We start from the raw sequence: 20,162 nt of genomic DNA, 5'->3' as shown, positions 1-20,162 counted from the left end.
CAGTTAGTGGCACACGGGGAGGTTCATGCTGCACGGCACACACCGCTCCCACCTCCTGCCTCAGTCGCTCTCGGGACGGTACAGGTACTTCATCATCAGGCTGTCCACCTGCTTCTTCCGCTGCTTCTCCTCTTTCTTGCCCCGGGCAGGACGTGTCGGCTCCTCGCCCCCCGCCGCCCGCGGGCCCTTCTTGACACTGGAGGTGCTGCGGTAGGAGCTGGTGGAGCCGGAGGAGGACTCGGAGGAGGAACTGGACTCGGATGATGACTGCTGCTTCTTCTTCTTCTTCTTGGATTTCTTCTTGCTTTTCTTGGCACGCTTCTTGGAGCTCTTCTTCTTCCGCTCCTCCTCCTCCTCAGAGGAGCCCGAGCTGCTGCGGCACCGGCAGGTGTGCCGGGAGAAGTCGAGGGCGGATGCGGAGCGGCGCAGGCTGCCGGAGGGGCGGTCAGCGGCGCCCAGGGGGGCCGCACTCCGGACACTCCTGACACTCCGGACACTCCGGCCGTCGTCCCCCGAGTCGGCCTCGGGGCTGGAGCAGCCCCTGGCCAGCAGCGGACGGTAGCTCAGCACCTCCTGGATGGCGGCTTCCAGGTCGGGATCGAGGTAGGAGCGGTGCCGCACGGGACGGGCGTCTCCAGGACCCTCCTCCTCGGAGGCTGCGCTGCGGGGCCGTGGGGGCACAGAGAAGCTGCGCCCCAAGAGGGGCTGCCCGCGGGACCCCTCGTCCGCCTCATCCAGGCGGCTGCGGGCCAGGGAGAGCCGCGACTCAGGGCGGCCCTCGGGCCCCCCGCGCCGGCTCCGCAAGCTGCCGGGGCTGGAGAGGGCGAAGCTAAGCATCGAGCACCCCTCGTCCCCATCATCGCCGTCCTCCAGCCCGCGCCAGGAGGCGGAGGAGACGCGGCTCACTGGGGCGGAGGCGACGGAGGCTTTCTCTACGTCGGTGGCCGAGAGGGACCACCGCTTGTCCAGCCCTTGGCGAGCCCGGCCGCTGGCGTCGGCGAAGGCGCGGGCGATGACGGCCGCCCGGTCCTGGGGCTCGCCGCCGCGGGCCGCCCGGCGCGGAGGGCGCTCGGGGGAAGGCGGCCGCTCGCCCAGGGCGCTGAACAGCGTCTGCTCATCCCCGCGGCCGCCTATGGAATCCTTGAGGCCCGGCCGCTTCCTGTAGCTGAGGGAGCTCAACACCGACACCGGCCGCTCCTCGGGCTCGGGGCCGTCCGGCGGGGCTGACCTGTGCCGCGGCACCGCGGCCCCGCACGCACCGGGGAGACAAGAGAGACACGGAGATGAGCGGGCAAAGGGGGGGGGCTGCGAGGCGGCCTCGGCAATTTGCGTCAGCGGGAAATGGCATCGTGGAAAAATGTCATGTAAATGTGGGAATTGTTCTAGCCCAGCACTTTGATTCCCCTTTAAAGTGTTGCCTTCAATTTATTTCATTGTCGGCTACCGGGAGCCGCTGTGTTTGATTCCCGACTTCAGAAAAGGTGGAATTATCTCCAATAACAAAATGTTTTACATCTGCACCGCTGAATAAATTAAACCAATTAACAGAAACCAGCTCAGATCTTTCCCCTCTGCTCGGCAGAGGGAGGAAGTCCCCTGGGACTCCTGGAGCCCTGCTAGGAAATTGGGTTTGGATAAAAGCAAAGCAATCTGTGCTCAGCAGGCAAGCATTTTCCATGGGGAAGGGTAGTGTGCCCCAGCCCCATGCCGTGGGTGCACCTGGGCATGCTCCCCACCTCTGCCAACATTTTCTGAGAGGTGTGGAGAGGGATGGGGTGGGGCTGAAGAGGAGGACAGGATGGAGCAGGGAATCAGTCCTGGAGTGATGGAATGCTGCACAGAGCTAAAGCTCAGTATCGAAAGACCTGAGGAGGCAGATGGGGTGGGGGCTGTGGATGCCCATATGCCTCCAGGGTGGGATGAGGGAAGGGGGACCAGGGAGGTCCCCTTGGGTGGGGGGACGTGTGTCCCCAATGGAGACTGAGCTGCTCAGCAGCATTAACCCTTCCCTGGCCAACAAACACCAGATGGGAACACGGTACCAAATCCCACATCCCGTGGGCACCCACCCTGTCCATGTCCCAGCACAGCTCAGCCTGTCCTCTGCCCACCAGCCCTGTGCCCAGCCCTGCACCCACCTGCTGCCCTTCAGGCTGCCGTCATCCGAGAGTGCTTTGGAGGAGCCTTTGTTCTTGGAGAGCCAAGACTTCACCCCATCCACGCGCTCCTCCAGCTCTGAGTCCACGTCTGAGTCACCATCACTGCCGGAGGAGCGGGTCAGGGTGGGAGAAAGCAAGAGGTCAGCGTGGGGCAGTGATGTTTTGGGTGCTGGAGAGATGAAAGTGCACTGGAGGGCACTGAACTCCTCCAGTACCCACTGCCTGTGTACCCTGGCATGGGTGAAACCCCATCCTATGGTTCTGCTCCATCTCCGGGGCATAATCTGCATGCACATAGTTCAACCTGCAAGGCAGGGGCTCCCTGAAGCACCCCCAAACCACCCCTGCGCCTGCCCAAGGGGCTCTTGCACCCTCTATCCAACATCTCTCCCTATCACTGCACAGCTCTGGAGCTGGAGACAGCAGGGCCTGGCTTTGGGGCATCAGGCAGGGCACAGCTCCAGAAACACAGGAGATTTCCAACTCCAGGACCGGGAAGGAAATAAGTGGGTTCATTTTACAGGCTGCCGTCGCGTGCAGAATTACAGCGAGGAAGAGCAATGCTGATGGCCCCGGGTAAACAGGAGTTTAGCAGGCGGAACAGAAACGACTCTGGCACAGCGGGCGTGGGAGCACAGCGGGCAGATTTACAGCCCTGCCGTGCCCGAGAGCCCCTGATTTACGTCCCGGCGTAAAAAAAGTCCTATCTGGCTTAAACCATCTAATTTATAATGGCCGTTTGTAACCATATTGATTGCCTTTAGAAAGAAGGTGCTGTCTGCATTGCAAAATCCATTCCTCCACGTTAAAAGCATCCCTGAATAAATCTCTCTTAATACCTCACCGCTTACTGCTTTCATTAGGGTTATGGCAGCACCAGTGGGATCTATATGGAAATTGAAGCAGTGTGGTCCCCCTCTTGCCACCCCGCTCCCACCAGGCCACTCTAAGGAAGGGATCTTAAACAGCCTTTTATCCTCCTGGTTTTGGGCTTATTCCCTGCCTGGGAATGACAGCAAACAGCACAAGGGACAGGCTGGAATAGACCCTGTATATGAATCCTTCTCTTTATAAATTCAGAGCAACGAGCCGCACTCCATCCTGCGCATCTCCCTCCCCTGCAATACATCCAGGCAACGCTGGGCTTGGGGAAAAAAAAAACCAACAAAAAGACACAGAACGACACCAAAAAAAACCCCAGCAAGCCCCAAAAACAAGCTCTGAGAGCAGCTAAGGTTTTCTGACCAACGAAATTAAGCTCCACATCAAACACAGTTTATGTCCAGGCAAACGTGCCGTTAGTTAAGCAGGATCTGGGTCGTGGGAGCGACCATGGATGGGGGTATTAATTAGTGGCAGCAGGGCTCCATTGCTGCCCCACTCTGACAGATTTGTCATCAGCCACGGCAGAGCATCCCCCCCCCAGCCCATCCCAGGGGCTTGCCCTGTCCCCATGCGTGGGATGTGGTTATGTGCTGTGCCGTGCTGTGCCGTGGGTGCTGTTAGGGCATGCGGAGTTGGGCCAGTGGCATGCGGGACCCCGGCCCCTGGGGGTGAGGTGGAGGTTAGGGGAGGGGAGGAAGGAAAGAGATGCTCCTCACAGTTTACTCTTTCTTTTCTGATACTTTGCCACCATGTCCTGCAAACTGGGAGGGGTTGGAGGGGCGGGGGGGGTCGGAGGGGGGAGAAACACAACAGAAAAGAAATCAAATGAAAGGAAAATTATAAAAAAAAAAAAAAAGACCAAATGGGTGGGGAATAGATGTGGGCAAATTAAATGGTGGGGACGGGACAGGGGAGGGAAGTGAGGCTGCTCTGTGCCCCTGGAGTGGGGTTGCACCCAGCTGGATCCCAGCATCCCAGGTTGGGTGCTGGAGCATATCCAAAGAAAGGCAACAGAGCTGGGGAAGGATCTGGAGCACAAGTTTGATGAGGAGCAGTTGAGGAAGCTGGAGGGCTCAGCCTGGAGAAAAGGAGGCTCAGGGGGCACTTTCACCCGCTACAACTTCCTTGAAAGGAGGTTGTAGCCAGGGGGGTCAGGCTCTGCTCCCAAGGAACAAGCAATAAGACAAAAGGACATGGCCTCAGATTGTGCCTTGGATATTAGGGAAAATTTCTTCACCAAAAGGGTGGTCAGGCATTGGAACAGGCTGTCCAGGGAAGTGGTGGAGTCATTCCCTGGAAACATTAAAAAAATGTGTGGATTGGCACTTGGGGACATGATTTAGTGCTAACATGGCAGTGCTGAGTTAATGGCTGGAGTCGATGATCTCAGAAGGTCCTTCCCAACGTAAACAATTGTATGATTCTATGATTCTATCCCGGGCTGGGCTGCATCCCAGCATCCCAAACCTCCTGCCAGCTTGTGCTGCCCTGGCTCCTGGGGCTCCCTGGGCTGTTTCCAGCCAGCTGGCAGGATCCTGGATGCACTTCAGGCACCTCCACAAGTGGCTGAAGCTCATGGGGGCTGCGGGTGGACGGAGGGATGGATGCACAGGTGCATGGACTGATGCCTGTGTGCACAGGTGCCCGATGCACGGATGGACAGACACGGGTGCATGGACAGATGCATGAGTGCACGATGCATGGATGGATGCACAGACAGCATCCTGCCAGGGCCAGGCAGAGCCGAGGGATCCCTGTGGCATTTCTGAAGTGGCGAGGGGAAGCAGTGAGCCCCAGGGACGCGCGAGAGCTGGGCCCCGGTGCTCTCACCTGTTGATGAGATCCTCATTGCTGTCGCTCTCCATCTCATCCTCGATGGCTGCCTGCAGGTCCCCAATGCGCTTGAAGGCCAGCTTCAGGTCTGACTGCAGGCTCTGGTTGGCAGCTTCCAGGCTCTCCAGGTCCATCTCCTGCAATGAGAGAACGGGATGAGCTGGGTTCCTTTAGAGAACACCCCCGTGTGCCCTGCCTGGCCCTATCATGGGTGCCTCACCAGCTCGTGCTTCTTGCGGCTGGCTTCTGCCTCCTTCTTGGCCAGCTCGCCCATCTCCTCCTTGACATCACGGAGCTGCCGCTGCAGCCGCTTGTTCTGCTCCTTCTCCCGGTTCTCGGCGGCTGCGCGCTGATCCCGCTCCTCCGTCAGCTTCTCCATGTTCTCCTTCAGCCGCGTGGCCAGGCTCTGCGGAGCAGCGGGGTCACCCCAAATCCCCCCACAGACCTCTCATCCTGCAGGTCCACCCTCACCCCAACACCCACCAGGAGATGATGCGAGGATGGATCTCACTCCCATAAAATTACACAAGGAGATGGAGGAGAAACCATCCCCTCCCAGGGCCAGGGAAGGGGCAGAACAACAACACGGGCTTTGTTGAATTGGAAAAATAGATTTAACTGTGTGTGAAGTAATTAAAACATGTAACGTAGGGAAAAAATAGCTCCCGTTCTCCCCCAGCCACTGAGCCAGCCGCTGCATATTTATGGCCTCGGCAGAGAGAGTGGGGAAGGAAATAATAGCTTGGAAAATATGAAGAGGAGAGCTAAGCTGCCGCGCTCCCCGGCAGAGCTGCGGAGGCAGAATATAAAACAGGCTGCGTTCGCGGGACTGGGGAGTCTATAATTTCCCTAAGTCGATGCAGGGAAAGAGCAGCACTTTGCCGGGCTGGGAGGTGGATTACTGTTATCAGTGCCTGCAGGGAGTCCTCCCTGTGGAGATGGGGATGGGCTGCCAGAGGGAGACGGCTGCAGCGGGGGGGGTCCTGGGGAGGGGAGGCACTCAGCAGACCCTCAGGCAGGTTCGTTATGGTCCTGTTGCACCCCTGTCCCAGCTGGAACAGAGGGGGAGCTCCGTGACTACCTCCAGGCGCTTGACTTGAGTCCTCTCAAACTCCAGCCTGGTCTCCAGCTCACGGATCTTGGCCTCTTGCCGGCTCACCAGTGACTTGTCCACCATGGACTGCTCCAGGAACTCCAGCTGGCTCTGCAGACCTTGCAGCTGCGGGAGAGGGCACAGCCTCAGCCTCGACCACAATCACCCTGCCCCCCCTGCCACGCCGTCCTGGAGGAGAGCTGCTGGACATGCTGCTCCCATCTGGATGGAGAGCTTCCCATGGGACTGCTCTGCATCCCCACGGTGCAGGGGGCCCTGCATGATGTGGGCAGCGGGTCTCTGGGTGCCCCCCATCACCCTGGCTTCACTCAGGGTGCATCCCCACCTTCTCCTGCATCTCCTGCTTCTCCTTGCTGACCTCCTCCAGCTGTGCCTGGAGGTCATTCATCTGTGCCAGGTCCCGGGACGCCTGCAGGTCACACCAGGGCCATCAGTGGGGATCCCACTGGGCCGGCTCCAAAAGAGACACCTTGAGGGGGTGGGGTGGGTGCAGCTGCTGCTCCCCCTTCACCTGGGCCACAGCTGCCTTGTGCTTCTTCATCAGCTCATTCATGTCCTCCTGGTCCTCCTCCAGCCGGCTCTGCACCTCGTTCTTTTCCCGCTGCAGCCGGCTCAGCTGCTCCTCCAGCTGCAGGGAGACACACGTGTCTCTTGCAGCATCCCTGGAATTGAGCACTCACCCCCAAAACCCACTCCAAACAGAGTGGGGCCACCCTGGGTGCAAATGGGGCATGGCCCCACCATAGTTCACGGCACCCCAAACCCACTCACCGCTGCCTTGGCCTTGGCAAGGTCATCGATCTGCAGGTGGAGGTCCTCGATCTCCACCTCCATGGATTTGCGGGCCTTGACGGCGGCCGCGCACGTGAACTCCGACTCTTCCAGCTGCAGAGATACAGCTCAGTGCCTGGCCAGGGAACAGGGACACTCCCTGTCCCTCAAAGCCTGCAGTCTGGGGAGGGTCTGGATGCACACCTGGTTCTTGAGCTGGGTGATCTCCCTCTTGCTGGGTGCGTTGTTTTTCAGGTGGTCCAGCATGATCTGAGCATCAGCCAGCAGCGCCTTCGTTCTCTTCAGATCCCGGCGCAGGCGCTTTTCCGTCTCGAAGTCCCGCTGGTTGGCCTGTGGCAGGGGAAACCTTCCCATGGTTCCATGCCTGAGGGGTGTCCACCCCACCATGGCCACCTCAGGGTCCCCAAAGCAAGGCAGGTGCCCAGCTGCCCATCACCCCACCTGCTCGCTGACAGCAGATAACTTGCTCTCCAGCTCCCGCTTCTCTCTCAGCACCTTTTGCTTGTCCTCGTACTCCTCCTCCAGCTGCACCTCCATCTGCTTCAGCTGGGGGACAGCCAGGAGGCAGCCGGTCAGGGCGGTGGGGAGGGGTCATGACCCCCCTCCTCACGTGTCCCCACACACTAGGGACACCAAGTGACCCCACCGGCCAGGTGTTTGCGCAACCAGAGGCACAAAGCCCAGTGTGAGCTGGCCGGGGCAGCAGAAGGACTGGTCGGACCCGCCGGGCCGGTGGAGCCGGGCTGTGGTCGGCTGCGTGGGAGCCGGGTACTGCATGACGGTGCCCAGCTGGCAGCTCCCAGCACCCGGCCCCGGCATGGGGATGCATCCCAGGCCCTCCTGGGCAGAGGGGCCGCAGCAGAGCCCTACCTTCTTTTGACATGACTGCCGGATCTCCTCCACCTCCTCATCACGGCTCTCCACCTCCTTGGCGTGGGTCTGCCGCAGCCGCTCCATCTCCATCTCCAGCCGCAGCTTCGCCTGAAAATGGTGGGGATGTGGTCAGAGTGAAGGGGACGTGGGGACCCCTGAATGCCACTGTCCAGGCACCACTCACCCTGAAAACCCCCCGGTCTGAGGCCAGCTGGGCTGCCCGCCCCATGGTGACCTGCCGGGCCATGGCACGGAGGGCCGGGAGCCGTGTTGGCCACGGCGATGCCTGGCCTGACGCCGGGCTCAGGGCGACCGCCTCCTCTTCCCAGGCAAGCCCGGCCCAGGTAATAACAGCCCTGCATGAAACCACCCCACCCAGAAACCTAGCCCCTCCCCATCGTACCTGCTCCAGCATCTGGATGGTCCCAGCCTGCTCATCCAGTTCCTCCTCCTGGTCTTTGACCTTCGCCTCCAGGTCCCTCAGCTGTTTCTTCACCTTGGCCAGGGAGGCTTCGTCCTTTGACTCCTGGGAGGAGATGTCCTGCAGCTCTGCCTCCAGCGCCTCCGCCTTCTGCGTCAGCCCTGCGATGTCCGAGTCCTTGTCCTGTGAGAGACAGGGTCACTGTCAGCCCGGGGCACCCGGTGGTTGGGAGGCTGGGGAGGGGGCCGGGGGCCACTCACCTCCAGCAGCTGCTTGAGGCCAAAGACCTCAGCCACCAGAACATCCTTCTCTCGGCTCAGCTTCTCCCGCTGCAGCCGTTCCCGCTGCGCCTCCTCATGCGCCTGCGAGAGCTCGCTGTCAAACCTGTGTGGGGAGAGTGGGGTGAGAGCTCAGCAGCCTGGGGACTGACCCTCAGCCCTGTGCCAGGGGCACTGCACAGAGCATCCCCTTCCCTCAGCAGCAGGCACTGGGAAGGGCAGTGTGCTGCCGAGTGCTTGTTTGAAACACACTGTTGATGAGTCTTTAATTGCCAGCACGGTGGCACCAAGTCACTCAGACACTCCTCCTGACGCCTTTGCTCCGTGCTAATGGGGAGTGCAGCACCTGCAGCACTGACCCCAGCAGCACCTCAGCTGTTCTCCAGGGCCAGCACGTGGCCGTGGGACTGTGGCTGCCAATGGCAGGGACTTGGCTACTCCAAGGCAGCTGGGGACACCAAACCCTCCAAGCAGGATATGGAGAGTTCTCTGAGAGAGATGGGTTCTTGCAGCAGCTTGGCTCCCACAGCTGCATCCCAGTGCCGGGGCTCCATGTGACATGGCACCGGTCCCATCCCTGAAGGGGACATGCGACCCCCCGGAGGGGACACAAGGCCCTGGTGGAGGAGTGCTCAGCACAGCCTGTAGCCAGGCAGTGCCGTGGCAGTTTCTCCCAGTGCCCCTGGGATGGGATCAGCCGGGTTTACTCTGAAATCACTGCCTTTGGGGCTTGGAAAACAACCCTGCGCTTGAGTTTGTGACCTGCGTTAAACACCTCGGCGGCTAATCCCCATTTTTCCTCGCGCTGGGTAATAAACAGCTGCATTAGCACAGACTCCAATCCGCGGAAATTGAAATTAATTAGATTGGATTCTCTCGCTGTATTTGTGTGTGCGATCATTACCATAATGAGATGAAAGCGTCCCTGCTGCTTAATAACGTTAGCAAACTTTGGGGCTGGGAGAGGGGACGGGATGGCAGCGCGTGCTGAGCGCAGAAGCAGGGCACTAGCAGCCTCCACCATGGGACATGACCCCACACAGGGGGGATCACTCAGCTCTGGGCCCCCCCAAAAGGGCATGGGGATCCTCCCCACAACAAACACATCCAGCTTGGGCAGCCCCATCCCACTAGAGACACCTCAGCCAAGTAGGAGCTGGTGAGGTGCCCAAATCCCTGCTAAAATGGTAATGCCACTTCGCCAGAGGCGCGTCCCCCGTGTCCCCCCCGCTGCCAGCACATGGTCCCCACCTCCGCTGCTTCTTCTCCAGGTCGTGGTTGCGTCCCTGCTGTCCCTCGAGGTGCAGCTTGGTGTCCTGCAGCTCGGCAGCCAGGCGCTGGCACTTCTTCTTCAGCTGCTGCAGCGCCCGCTGGCTCTCCTCGCTGTCCGCCTGCAGGTCCGCCAGCTGCAGGCAGAGGTGAGCAGAGCAGTGAGGGCTCCGGGATGCCACCATGTCCCTGCAGTCCTAGCCATGCTGAGGGGACCAGGGAGTCCCCAGGGCTGAGCCCCACTCACCTTGCGCTCCAGCTGCCTCTTGCCCTGCTGCTCCACCTCCAGCTTGTCCTCCAGCTCCTGCTGCAGCCGTTTCTTGGTGAAGTCGATCTCCCGCACCGCCCGCTCGTATTTCAGCCGCCATTCGCCACCTGTGTGGGGAAACGCCGTCACCAAGGGGCTGTGGGGGTGGCACAGGGAGAGGGGGACACTGCAGGGTGTGCCAGCAGCCAGTGCTGGAGGCAGGACAGTACCTGAATCATCATCGTCGAGTTCCCCATTGAGCTCGGCCGCCCGGATGAGCCGAGCCTCCATCACCTCCATCTCCATTGACTCCATCTGCTTCTTTAGGGCATCATACTTGGCCTGGGAGGGGACATGGCTGTGGTGAGCACTTGCAGGGGACAGGAGACACTGCGAGGCCAGGGAGGGGCACATTTACCTGCAGGTCCTTCATCTCCTTCTCAGCCCGCAGCCTCTCGGCTGTCTCAGCGTCCAGCAGCTGGGAGGCCGACTCGCCGGTGTTCCGCTCGTCCGTCAGCTCCGACGTCAGCTCTGTGATCTGGGGGCAGCAGGGGGAATGGGGCCATTGGCTGGGGCAGGCTGGCACAGCACCGTACCCCATCCTGGCACCGGCAAGGACCTACCCTGCTCTCCAGGCGGTCGCTGTTGAGCCGCAGCTCGTTACGCTCCTTCTCCACCTTCTCGAGTTTGCTCTTCAGCTGCTGGATCTCTTCCTGCAACAGAGAGGGCGGTGAGGGAGGGGGCAGGCGCAGGGAAGAGGCTGGCGGGTAGGAGGCTGGCAGCTCTCTGCCCCTCCCCAGCACCCCCCCAGAGCAGGATGGGCAGGGTGGGGGCTCCCCAGGGCTGCTCTCCCCTGCCAAGGGCTGGGCAGGGACTTTCCCCAACCCGCTCCGCTGTCTGCCGACTCCAACCCCATAAATGGTGTTGAAATACCAGGCAGTCCCAGAAAAGCTGCAAAGGGGTACCCACATCCCTTGGGAGAGGGGGTGGGAGCAAATCCACCCATCAGCAGCTTGCTGAAGGGCTTGGGTGCACCCGGCCCAGGTGGGGAGGGAGGGGGCCCACCAGGATGTTGTGGAACCAGGGACCACCAGCCAGTGCTGTGGAAGCATGTTTGTCTGTTAACATCATCCTCTCTCTTCCTCTGGTTCCAGCACAGGCTGGGGGGCAGCAGGGGGCCCAGGTGCCCCTGCTCAGGTGCCCCCACCCAGGTGCTGTCCCCAGCAGGTCAAGGTGAAAGCTGAGCCAGGCAGCAGCTCCATGCTCGGTGAGTGCACCGGTGTCTGGTTGCCAGTGCGAGCGGAGCCCCTGCATTTGCCTCTGGCACACGGTTTCACTTCCATTCTCCACGCTTGTAATTGGGCTCAAGCAACAGCCGGCTCTTGGGATGCTAATGACATGCTGATTCGCAAATTAGGGAGCAATTCGAGCCTGGCACTGGCGGGATGCAGGCAGTTGTGGTCGTAGTGCATCTCACCCCATCATGGGCTCCTGCATCCCAACCCACTGTGGGGTCCTGTATCCCAATCCACCACAGGATCCTGCATCCCACCCCTCTATGGGGCCCTGCCCACGACCAACACTCCCCCAAGCCCTCCCTGCTCCATCCAGCATCCCCTGGCATGGATACCCACGTCTTTGCCGCGGATCTGGTCCTCGGTGAGCTGCACTTGGATGAGGGGCCGCACCGTGGTGAAGAGCTTCCACCAGGGCCAATCCTTCACCCCTTTGTTCTTCTTGATGTTCTTCTGCACGCACCGGATGGCCAAATCCTGGATCTGTGCAGGGCACGGGGCGTGGGATCAGTACGGGGCCACCAGCAGGGCAAAATGGAGTGTGTGGGTGCTCAGCACTCCTGCCAGCACCCCAGCATGCTTCCCTTCATTAGCATTTAGGCTAATTGCACCAGCAAATCTGCTGTTTGATCCTCTCCAGCCCCTGTAAATGCTAATCCTGGGAAAGCAAGGCACTGTGAGATGCCTATTTTACACCTTCTCTAATGATAAAAGTAGGAGCTAAAGTGTAGCTTCATCCTTCTGCGGCGATGCCCAGCAGCCTCCCTGCCGGTTCCCCCTGGCCCCCCGGTTCCCCCTGGCCCCCCACGGCTCCGGGGGAGGCGGGAGGAGGAGGTGCTGGCCCAGGAGGCGCAGAAAGGCTGCGCTGCCCATTTTAGGCGAAATTGTGCAGCAGAGCGGGGAGGGGAGAGTTGCTGGGACGAACCTTTCTCTTCTTGAAGTGCTGCCGTGCCAGGAAGCCCCTGCACGCCGCCTGGAAAAGGGTGATGTTCCTGCTGGTCTGCGTGTCCCGCTGCTCCTCCAGCCTGGCCAGTGATCCAGCCCGGAAAAACACCTGCAGGAGGGGAGCAGGACGGCGATGGGTGCTGGCATCCCTCTGGCCACGCCGTGCCACCCTCCCGCTGGTGGGGATGTGTCTCTCCCCTCCGCAGCCACTGGTCCTGTCCCACGGTGGGGTTTTATTCCCCAGGCACGAGGAATGCCGTGGGTGGGAGCGAACAGTGCTGCCCTTTTGCTGTCCCACCGTGCCATGACGCACAGCCCTGCCCACACCCACACCCGGTGGTGTCGGGCACCGTACCCGGCTCAAGCCCATGTGGTAGCTGCTCTTCTCCAGGTCCAGTGACTCCAGGAGCTCCTCCACTGCCTGCAGGGAGGGAAAGGTGTCAGGGCCAGGCACTCCAGGGTGTAGGGGACCCTGGACCACAGCAGTGACTCTGACATGGGGCACGTACCCGCTTCTCATCCACCACGATGTAGTTGCGCCCATGCTTTTTGGTCAGGTGTGGGGCCAGGACATCAAAGCGCCGCCTGAACTCCGCAAACACCATGTGGTCGGGGTAACCTGGGGAAGCAAGGGAGAGTGGGGCTGTGTGGGCAGCCAGCACACCTGGGGGATGGCCAGGGACAGTCCCACGTGCCCTGACATGCTGAGGCTCATGTTTTGGGAGAGCTGATGGGGTCACCCCAAGTGACACAAGTTCCCCATAGGGTCAGGCATTGCTGGAATGCCCCCAGCCTCCCTGGGAGGTTTTCTTTGGCTGCGTCCTCCAGCAATTTTGGCCGGGATCTGAGGAGAAAGTAGCCAAATCTCTCCTCGGGGGGAGAGCAGGGACACGTGTTGCCTGTGCAAGTCCTGCTCTGGCTCCACTCTGAGCCACAGCCAGCTCCTGCATCAGGCTCCAGCACTGAGCCTCCATATCTTAATTAACGATGAGGTATTGATGGAGACATTGACCCCAGCACGGCCGACTGGCTACGGCCATCGATCCAGGAGGTGTGCAGGTGGCATCGATTTCCAATCACAGCAGGAAGGGTCTGGCCTCCAAGGAATAAACCCTCAGCCGGGTGGCTGGCCAGCCAATGTATCAATAAATGCTTTGCTGAGCACAATCCAGAGGCCCTCGTTCCAGTGGGACAGGGGCTGGATGTCAATGGGATTGCTGCCCTGAACCAACGGCACCAGGGGAGACATCCAATTAAGGCCATGCCTGTCCCCAGCGCAGATAACAGCCCTGCAGGGGAGGGGGGACAGGGACAGGACCACCCTGGGGAGAGACTCCAGAGTTCAGAGCGAGGGTATGTGCTGAAGGGCTTCCTGGGGGTCTTTGGCTCTCCAGCAAGGAGATGCAGGCAGGACCTCCGTGCTGTCCACCCCTGGTGCCAGGGCTCACCTTGGCGGTACATGCGGAGGGCGTCGAGCAGGCGGGAGCCGCGGAGCTGGGCGCGCAGGAGGGGCACATCCAGCTGCATCAGCCCGGCCTCGCAGTGCTCCGTGGGCAGCTCCAGCTCGCTGCCGCTCACCCGCCGGCACAGCACAGCCTGGGGGTCCCCGCCGCCACCTGCCTTGGGCAGGAAGCAGTGCACGAAGTGGAGCTTGGACTTCTTGATGCTGTCGATGAGGGCGTCCTGCAGGTGTGGCAGAGCAGGGTGAGCGGTGACGCGCAGAGGTGCCCCAGCCAGGTGCGGGGACCCCCCCAACACGCCCTCACTCACCACTTGCAGCTTGATCTGGATGCACAAGGATTTCTTCTTGACCGCAGCCACGCCGGTGGTGAAGGTCTTGCGCATGCTGGTGGCCCGGCGCAGGGCCAGCTGGGAGCCCCCCTCCAGCCCCGCCACCGAGCCCGACAGCACCAGCGCCGAGCTGCCGCGCCCGGCAAACAGGCTGCTGATCACCTTCCTGCAGGGCACAGAGGCCGTGTCACCCCCCAGCGTCACCTCTCCCCCCTGCCATGCTGCCACCCCAGGACTCTGCTCACTTTTGGGACTCCTGCAGCAGGACAGAGGCGTTTTGGGAGGCCGGGTTGTGCTTGACGTAGTTGAGCCATCCTGTAGCATCGTACTCCACCCAGTTGGTCCCCGAGCTGTGGCCCAGGAGGAAGTGTCGGGGCTTGTCACTGGGGAGCAGCGGGTTGTGCCCTGTGGGGAAACAGCACATGTGAGCACAGCCCCAGGGACCATGGGGCATGTCACAGAATCCCAGAATAGTTTGGGTTGGAAGGCACCCTAAAGATTATCTCATTCCACCCCCCGGCCATGGGCAGGGACACCTTCCATTACAGAAGTTGTTTCTGGTCTAGTGGACACATCCCCACGGTCCCAGGCCCCCCTCCATACCTTTTTTGCCTCCTTCCTGGGGGCCATAGTAGGAGAAGAGCCGTTCCAGCAAGGTGTCCTCGTTGCCGCCTGGCTGCAGCGCCTCCTCCTCCAGAAGCCACAGCAGCCCCCGCGCCTCGTCCGTGCGGGCCAGAGACCGGACCTGCAGGGTCACCATGCTGGCAGCTGGTCTGGCACACCAGTGTCCCCCAGGGCAGGGACATGGGGTGACACAGGGCACCCAGGCCACCCAGGAATCATGCAACCTCCCACTGTGTGAGAGGGCTCCTGAATCCTGCTCCCCAGCAGGGAAAGAGTCCACATGGGACACTCTGGCAGCGCATCCCACTGAGGTGGGAAATGCAGCGCTGGGCTGAAACCCAGCACAGGGGTGGTGCCAGCAGCAGCCCTGGTCTCTGCAGCCTCCTCCAGTAGGGACTGGAGAACCTTGGGGACCCATGGACACTGGGGACCTGAGCACCTTGGGGACCAGAGTATCCTGGGGACCAGAGCACTTTGAGGACTGGAGCACCCCAGAGATCACACAAAGTTTCCAGGCCCCCTGCCCACAGCACAAGCAGCTCCCAGGACAGGAGGGGAAAACCATGCTGGGGGATGCACCAGGTATGTGGGCTGCACACACACTTGTACCCATGCTCTCATGGCCAAGCATTCAGGATAGCCCCTTTCCTTCCCCTCTACCACTGAAGTGCCAAAAAGCTGCCCATCTGCTGCTGTGATGTGGATGGAAGGAAGAGTGGAAGGTGCTTACCAGTGCCTGGTGTGAGGACTGGTCTACAGCAGCTATGGAGCCAGAGGAGCTGGGCTCAGCATCAGCCAGGGCGAGCTCTATGTTCTCCTGGTGAGGGGAAACAGAGGCAGGTGAGTGTCCACTCCGCAGAATAGCAGTGATAGGGATCGTGAGCCCATCAGGGTGTGGATGTCGATGGGGTTTAGGGTGATGCCACATGCTAAGAGGGGACCAGGACACATGGAAGGGTCCCTGTGGGCTGTCAGCGGTGAGATGGAGCAGCAGCAGTGACCACCATCACCATCACCCACAGCTACTCCAACACATCCCAGCCCGGCCCGCCTTTGCTGTGCTCCACAGCCAGCACAGGAGCCCTGAGGAAAGCCCTGAGCACCGAGCATCGTGTCAGAGCTGCTTTGGTTGGACTGGTCCAGAGTGACCACTGGGTAAGAAACCAGGAGGGCCACGTAGGAGATGTTCACGTGGGTGTAGGAGGGCAGGAGTGAAGGAGGTGATGGCAGCCCTGGCTGTCTCTGGTACCTCCTTGTACCGCTCCAGCTCGCGGGCAAAGGTGCGCTGGTGGAAGAGTTGCTGCAGGCGCTCCTGGGCGTAGTTGTGGCAGAGCTCCTCAAAGGTGGCCCCCCGGCTCTGCCCCGCCAGCTCAGGGTTCTGTGCCCCGGGGGTGTCCACCACCGTCACTGAGCACACCGAGTGCTGGCTCGACTTCAGCGCCCTGAGGGGAGCACAAAGGGACACAGTGGGGTCAGTGGCTGCTGCCAGGCACCCCCCAGCTCTCCTGCCGGCCCCCCCAGCACGTACCTGTTGAGGAGGGAGATGAGGAGCGTGAAGAGCTCGGAGTACAAGCCAGCTGCCATGCCCTCCAGGCACTCCAGCGCCGTCAGCTTGGGACCTGGCCAAAGCAAAGCTGAGTGTCTCCAGCCCAGCATCCCTCTCCGGGCCATCTGCTGTCCCCCCCATACCTCACCCTACCTGTGCCACTGTCCCCCAGGGGAGACTCATCGGGGCCCTGCCGGAAGGAGGTGGAGCGCTGCAGGGTGCCCTTGGGCTGGTGCTTGAAGATGGCAGAGGAGATCTCCTCCAGGCTGCAGCCCAGCAGGTACGCGGCTTTCTGAGCCCACTCGTGCCGTGCAAACTGTTTCCTCCCAGCTGAAGGGTGGAGAAGAGGGCTCAGAGCCTAGCAGGGCACCCCCAAAAATGGGGAGTGTTTCCAAACAGGCCTGAGATGATCTTAGGGACCCACAGAGTAGGCTGGGGATGATGGGTACAGTGGGAGCACACGTTTTGGGGTTTGAGGAGACAGAGATGTTTGGGGTCTAGAGGAGACAGGGGTGAATGGCTTTGTGCTGCTGCAGGGCTGAGCCTGGAGCCACACGGGTGTGAAGCACGGATCCCTTGCCACCACTACCCAGGGACCTCTGAGGCTCTGAGCCACCCCACAAGGGGACATGTCCCTGCCTGGTGACACAGCCGCAGGGCAGCCGGACAGACACAGAGACACGGACGCTGGGGGCGGCGGGAGCAGGTTAATGGTGACACACAGGGACACGGAAGCAGGATGACGGTGGCACGGGGGGAGGGGGAAGCCAGAGACACGAGCGGAGAACGGGACTTTACCTTCATCGGCGTCTGCATTGCAAAGGGCAGCATGCACCATGCGAACAGAGACAGGGGTTAGAAACAACGACACGCGACGGCACGGGGACGCCCTCCTGCCACCACGCCACCGCACATGCCATGCCTGCCCCCTCGCCAGCCATCGCTGCAGTGACAAACTGTGACCTGGCATGGGGGTCCCTCCCCTGTGAGCCCCCCGCACCACGGGCACTGCTGAGGAGCAGCTCGGCTCTGCCCCGGCGCATGGGGAGCCCCTTTTGGATCCAGCCCAGGGTCAAGGAAATTGTGGGGCTGATGCAACTCAGCTGCCTCTGAGCACCCCCAGTGTCCACGAGGTGCAGGGGAGGCTTCAGCAGCAGCAGCAGCACAGACCTGGGAGTGGGATGCTCGCCCCGATGCAGTAATGCTCCCCCCCAGCAGGATCTGGGGTTCCCCCACACAGCAGGCTCCCATGGAGAGGCTCCGGAGCTGCCTGAGCATCCCGCTGTAGTGGCTGCAGTGGGACCCTGCTGCCCTCTAGTGCCCTGAGAGCACCCCATGGGCCAGCACTGCACCCCAAGAACACACCACGGGCCAGCACTGCACCCCAACGTGCATCCAGACCCCTCCGGTCTCTCCCTTCTCATCCCCAGCTCATTTTTTCCCCCAGGGCTGCAAATTCCCTGGGTGCAGCCACCAGCTCCAGGTGCCCATTTTGGGGGTGACATGCCCAGCTCTCCCACCAGTGTGCAGCATCACATGGGCTTCCAGCACAAAAGGCAGAAAGAGAAAGCCACAGGGGGAGAAAGGCAGCCCCCAAAGCCAAATTTGCCATCCCCAGAAATGAGAGCAAAGCTGGTGCTGTGGGAGACTCACACCCATGGTGAGCTCTGTGTGCCAAGGCAGCCCTGCCCTACACCACCAATGGTGCTGACAGGAGGGGGTTGGGAGTCCTCACGAGCAGCAGGCAAATTTGGGGCTGCCAGGACACAGCCAGGGTCAGGGTTGGTCCAAGCACACCAGCAGCATCCCAAGCCCCCATTGCAGCCCCCAAACCAGCATCGCGTGGCACCCCCGAAAGCAGAGCCCTCCCCACTCCCATTACCAGCTCCATCTGCCAGTGGCTCTGCGAGGAGGACGGAGGGAAAGGTGTTACACTGGGAATGGGCGGACACCCCCCCCCCCCCAACTCCCTCAGGCCCCACCCAGTCCCCCACTCCCCCAAGTTGTCAGGGGCAGCCCAGGGTCTGGGTGTGTTCAATTCCCACCAGTTAACGAGACCACCCCGACCATGGGAACCAAACTGGGTGTCCCAAAGCACCCAGGGTGGCAGGGCACTGTCCCTCAGCTGATACAGCCCCCACCCCCTCCCCCAGGGCTTGGCTGCACTGCAGGAGACTCTGGCTCTGGAACCCCTCACATCCATCAGTCCCAAATCTCCTCTCATTAATGGCTCCCAGCTTACTACCTTTGGTTGCCCCGGCAGCTCCTAGATGGTAAATGGCTCCCAGGATGAGCCAGAAGGCTTTCTGCTCATCTCCTGAGATGCCCATCACCTTCATGGCTGCCAGGAGCTTGCTGAACTGCTGGGTTGCCTTCTGCTTTTCCTCCGGCTGTGGAAAACAATAGGAGCCATTAGTCTGGGAGCCCAGCTCTGCCTCCCCCTGCACTCAAATGGGCCAGAGACCCCCATCTTCCCCCACAGCTCCCCATGGTAACAACCTTGGAGGGGGGCACAATGCCAAAGACATTGTTCTCTGCCAGGTGGTTGAAGTGAAGCTCAGTCCTGCAGGGATAAACACCACGGTTGGCCCCATGGGGGAGGTCCCAGAGACCCCCCCTCACGATGGGGGCTGTGCCTTCCCCCCAGCTCACCGCAGGGTGCTGTCGGAGCAGGCCAGCAGGTAGTAGAAGACATTGAAGGTGGCCTCGTTGGCCGGGCGCCGGGCCACGCGCAGCTTCTCCAGCAGCAGTGTCTGGCGGAGGTGGGAGAGTCGGGAGCTGCCCCCAAGTGCCCCGCTCCCACTGAGACCACCCAGCCCACCCCAGGCTCGTCCTTGCTGCCAGCCCAGGGTCCCCACGGAGTTGTGAGGGTGTCCCTCCCACTGCAGGGCACCATGTGAATGCAAACATCACCCAAGCAGCCCATGAGCATCTCTCTTCAGTGAATGCTACCACAAGAGCACGGAGTGGCTCTCCTGGATTTTAAGGGCTCTGCTGTTACTACAGCAGGGAGGTGGCTGGAAGACACGTCCCCTGATTTTGGGACTAACTCAGCAAGGATAGGCAGCCCATCTGATCTGGGTGTGAGCAAGGACGAGAGCAGGATGCCAGGCTGCTGAGTGCTGCGAGCATGGGGCTGGGGGTCTATGGCAGAGCTGGCAGTGTAGAAAACACCGGGAGAATCACGGAATCATGGAATGGTTTGGATTGGAAGGGACCTTAAAGATCGATGAGTTCCAAACCCCTGCCATGGGCAAGGACACTTTCCCCCAGATCAGGCTGCTCCAAGCCCTGTCCAACCTGGCCTCGAATGCTTCCAGGGATGGGGCAGTTAGAGCTTCTCTGGGCAACACTCCAGTGAGGATGGACTCGCTCCCACACCAAGGGAAGCCACGCTGACAAGGATGGACCAGCTCCCGTGCTGGGGGGGGCCACCCCGGCCCCCTCACCTGTACAGAGGCAGACGCCACCTGCCCAGCCTGGTCGAAGTCCAGAGAGATGATCTGGGAGAAGCGGGTGGCGTTGCCGTTCATGCCGGTGCTGCTATTGCCAAAAGCCTCCAGGATGGTGTAGAGAGCCTGCCACTTCTCCACTGCGGGAAGAGAAGTAGGGCGGTGCAGGGGCTGTGCAGTGGCAGGGGGCCAGAGCCAGCCAGGCAGGTGCTGCTGCTCCCGTGCCATGCTCTGCGCCACAGCAGCCCCCAGGAGCGCGGCAAAGGCACCGGCGTGACACAGTGACAGCCCCTCTGGTGCGTGTCCGGCCGCTGCCACGTGCGTGGGGCTGTGACTGCAAAGCGAGGGGCGTGTGCAGGCAGGACAAGGGGACTCCGTGCCCCGCGGGGGACTCACCAGAGAAGACCTTGCCGGTGCTGCCGGCGATGGTGGCGAGGTACTGGACCAGGTGCTGGCAGTTGGTGGTTTTGCCGCTGCCGCTGGCGCCCAGCAGGACGATGGCCTGGTCCTGGCGGCTCATCAGCATGCTGCGGTACGCGGCCTGCGCCACCGCGTAGATGTGCGGGGACGTGTCCTCCCTGCGGCACCCCTTGAACATGTGCATCACCTGGAGGGGACGGGGAGGGGAAGCGGGTGAT

General features: G+C 61.4%; 1 protein-coding gene across 24 annotated transcripts in view; it reads right to left on the bottom strand.

The window, feature by feature from the left end:
• Nucleotides 1-20,162, bottom strand: part of MYO18A (myosin XVIIIA) — a 36,660-nt gene that overhangs the window by 1,697 nt on the left and 14,801 nt on the right. For 13 of the 24 annotated variants that reach the window (XM_048324369.1, XM_048324374.1, XM_048324370.1 and 10 more), the window contains 38 exons: nt 19,921-20,131; nt 19,522-19,664; nt 18,725-18,825; nt 18,572-18,635; nt 18,318-18,462; nt 17,955-17,975; nt 16,871-16,882; nt 16,226-16,402; nt 16,055-16,145; nt 15,776-15,968; nt 15,257-15,343; nt 14,506-14,647; nt 14,148-14,307; nt 13,882-14,068; nt 13,560-13,794; nt 12,621-12,730; nt 12,467-12,532; nt 12,092-12,220; nt 11,506-11,649; nt 10,495-10,584; nt 10,290-10,409; nt 10,102-10,213; nt 9,872-9,999; nt 9,607-9,761; nt 8,338-8,461; nt 8,060-8,260; nt 7,654-7,764; nt 7,225-7,329; nt 6,967-7,113; nt 6,763-6,876; nt 6,503-6,619; nt 6,317-6,400; nt 5,959-6,096; nt 5,098-5,283; nt 4,875-5,014; nt 3,761-3,805; nt 2,139-2,261; nt 53-1,228 (listed from right to left, as the gene is read on the bottom strand). In XM_048324369.1, coding sequence (XP_048180326.1) covers nt 61-1,228; nt 2,139-2,261; nt 3,761-3,805; nt 4,875-5,014; nt 5,098-5,283; nt 5,959-6,096; nt 6,317-6,400; nt 6,503-6,619; nt 6,763-6,876; nt 6,967-7,113; nt 7,225-7,329; nt 7,654-7,764; nt 8,060-8,260; nt 8,338-8,461; nt 9,607-9,761; nt 9,872-9,999; nt 10,102-10,213; nt 10,290-10,409; nt 10,495-10,584; nt 11,506-11,649; nt 12,092-12,220; nt 12,467-12,532; nt 12,621-12,730; nt 13,560-13,794; nt 13,882-14,068; nt 14,148-14,307; nt 14,506-14,647; nt 15,257-15,343; nt 15,776-15,968; nt 16,055-16,145; nt 16,226-16,402; nt 16,871-16,882; nt 17,955-17,975; nt 18,318-18,462; nt 18,572-18,635; nt 18,725-18,825; nt 19,522-19,664; nt 19,921-20,131 — 5,826 coding nt within the window. In that variant the 3' untranslated portion in view covers nt 53-60. The remainder of the gene's footprint in view (nt 1-52; nt 1,229-2,138; nt 2,262-3,760; nt 3,806-4,874; nt 5,015-5,097; nt 5,284-5,958; nt 6,097-6,316; nt 6,401-6,502; nt 6,620-6,762; nt 6,877-6,966; nt 7,114-7,224; nt 7,330-7,653; nt 7,765-8,059; nt 8,261-8,337; nt 8,462-9,606; nt 9,762-9,871; nt 10,000-10,101; nt 10,214-10,289; nt 10,410-10,494; nt 10,585-11,505; nt 11,650-12,091; nt 12,221-12,466; nt 12,533-12,620; nt 12,731-13,559; nt 13,795-13,881; nt 14,069-14,147; nt 14,308-14,505; nt 14,648-15,256; nt 15,344-15,775; nt 15,969-16,054; nt 16,146-16,225; nt 16,403-16,870; nt 16,883-17,954; nt 17,976-18,317; nt 18,463-18,571; nt 18,636-18,724; nt 18,826-19,521; nt 19,665-19,920; nt 20,132-20,162) is intronic. The other 11 variants (XM_048324371.1, XM_048324381.1, XM_048324383.1 and 8 more) reach the window with 5 other exon arrangements.

The sequence above is a fragment of the Corvus hawaiiensis genome, chromosome 20 (assembly GCF_020740725.1).
Source record: "Corvus hawaiiensis isolate bCorHaw1 chromosome 20, bCorHaw1.pri.cur, whole genome shotgun sequence".
NCBI lineage: Eukaryota > Metazoa > Chordata > Aves > Passeriformes > Corvidae > Corvus > Corvus hawaiiensis.
This window is presented reverse-complemented; position numbering and strand designations above follow the sequence as displayed.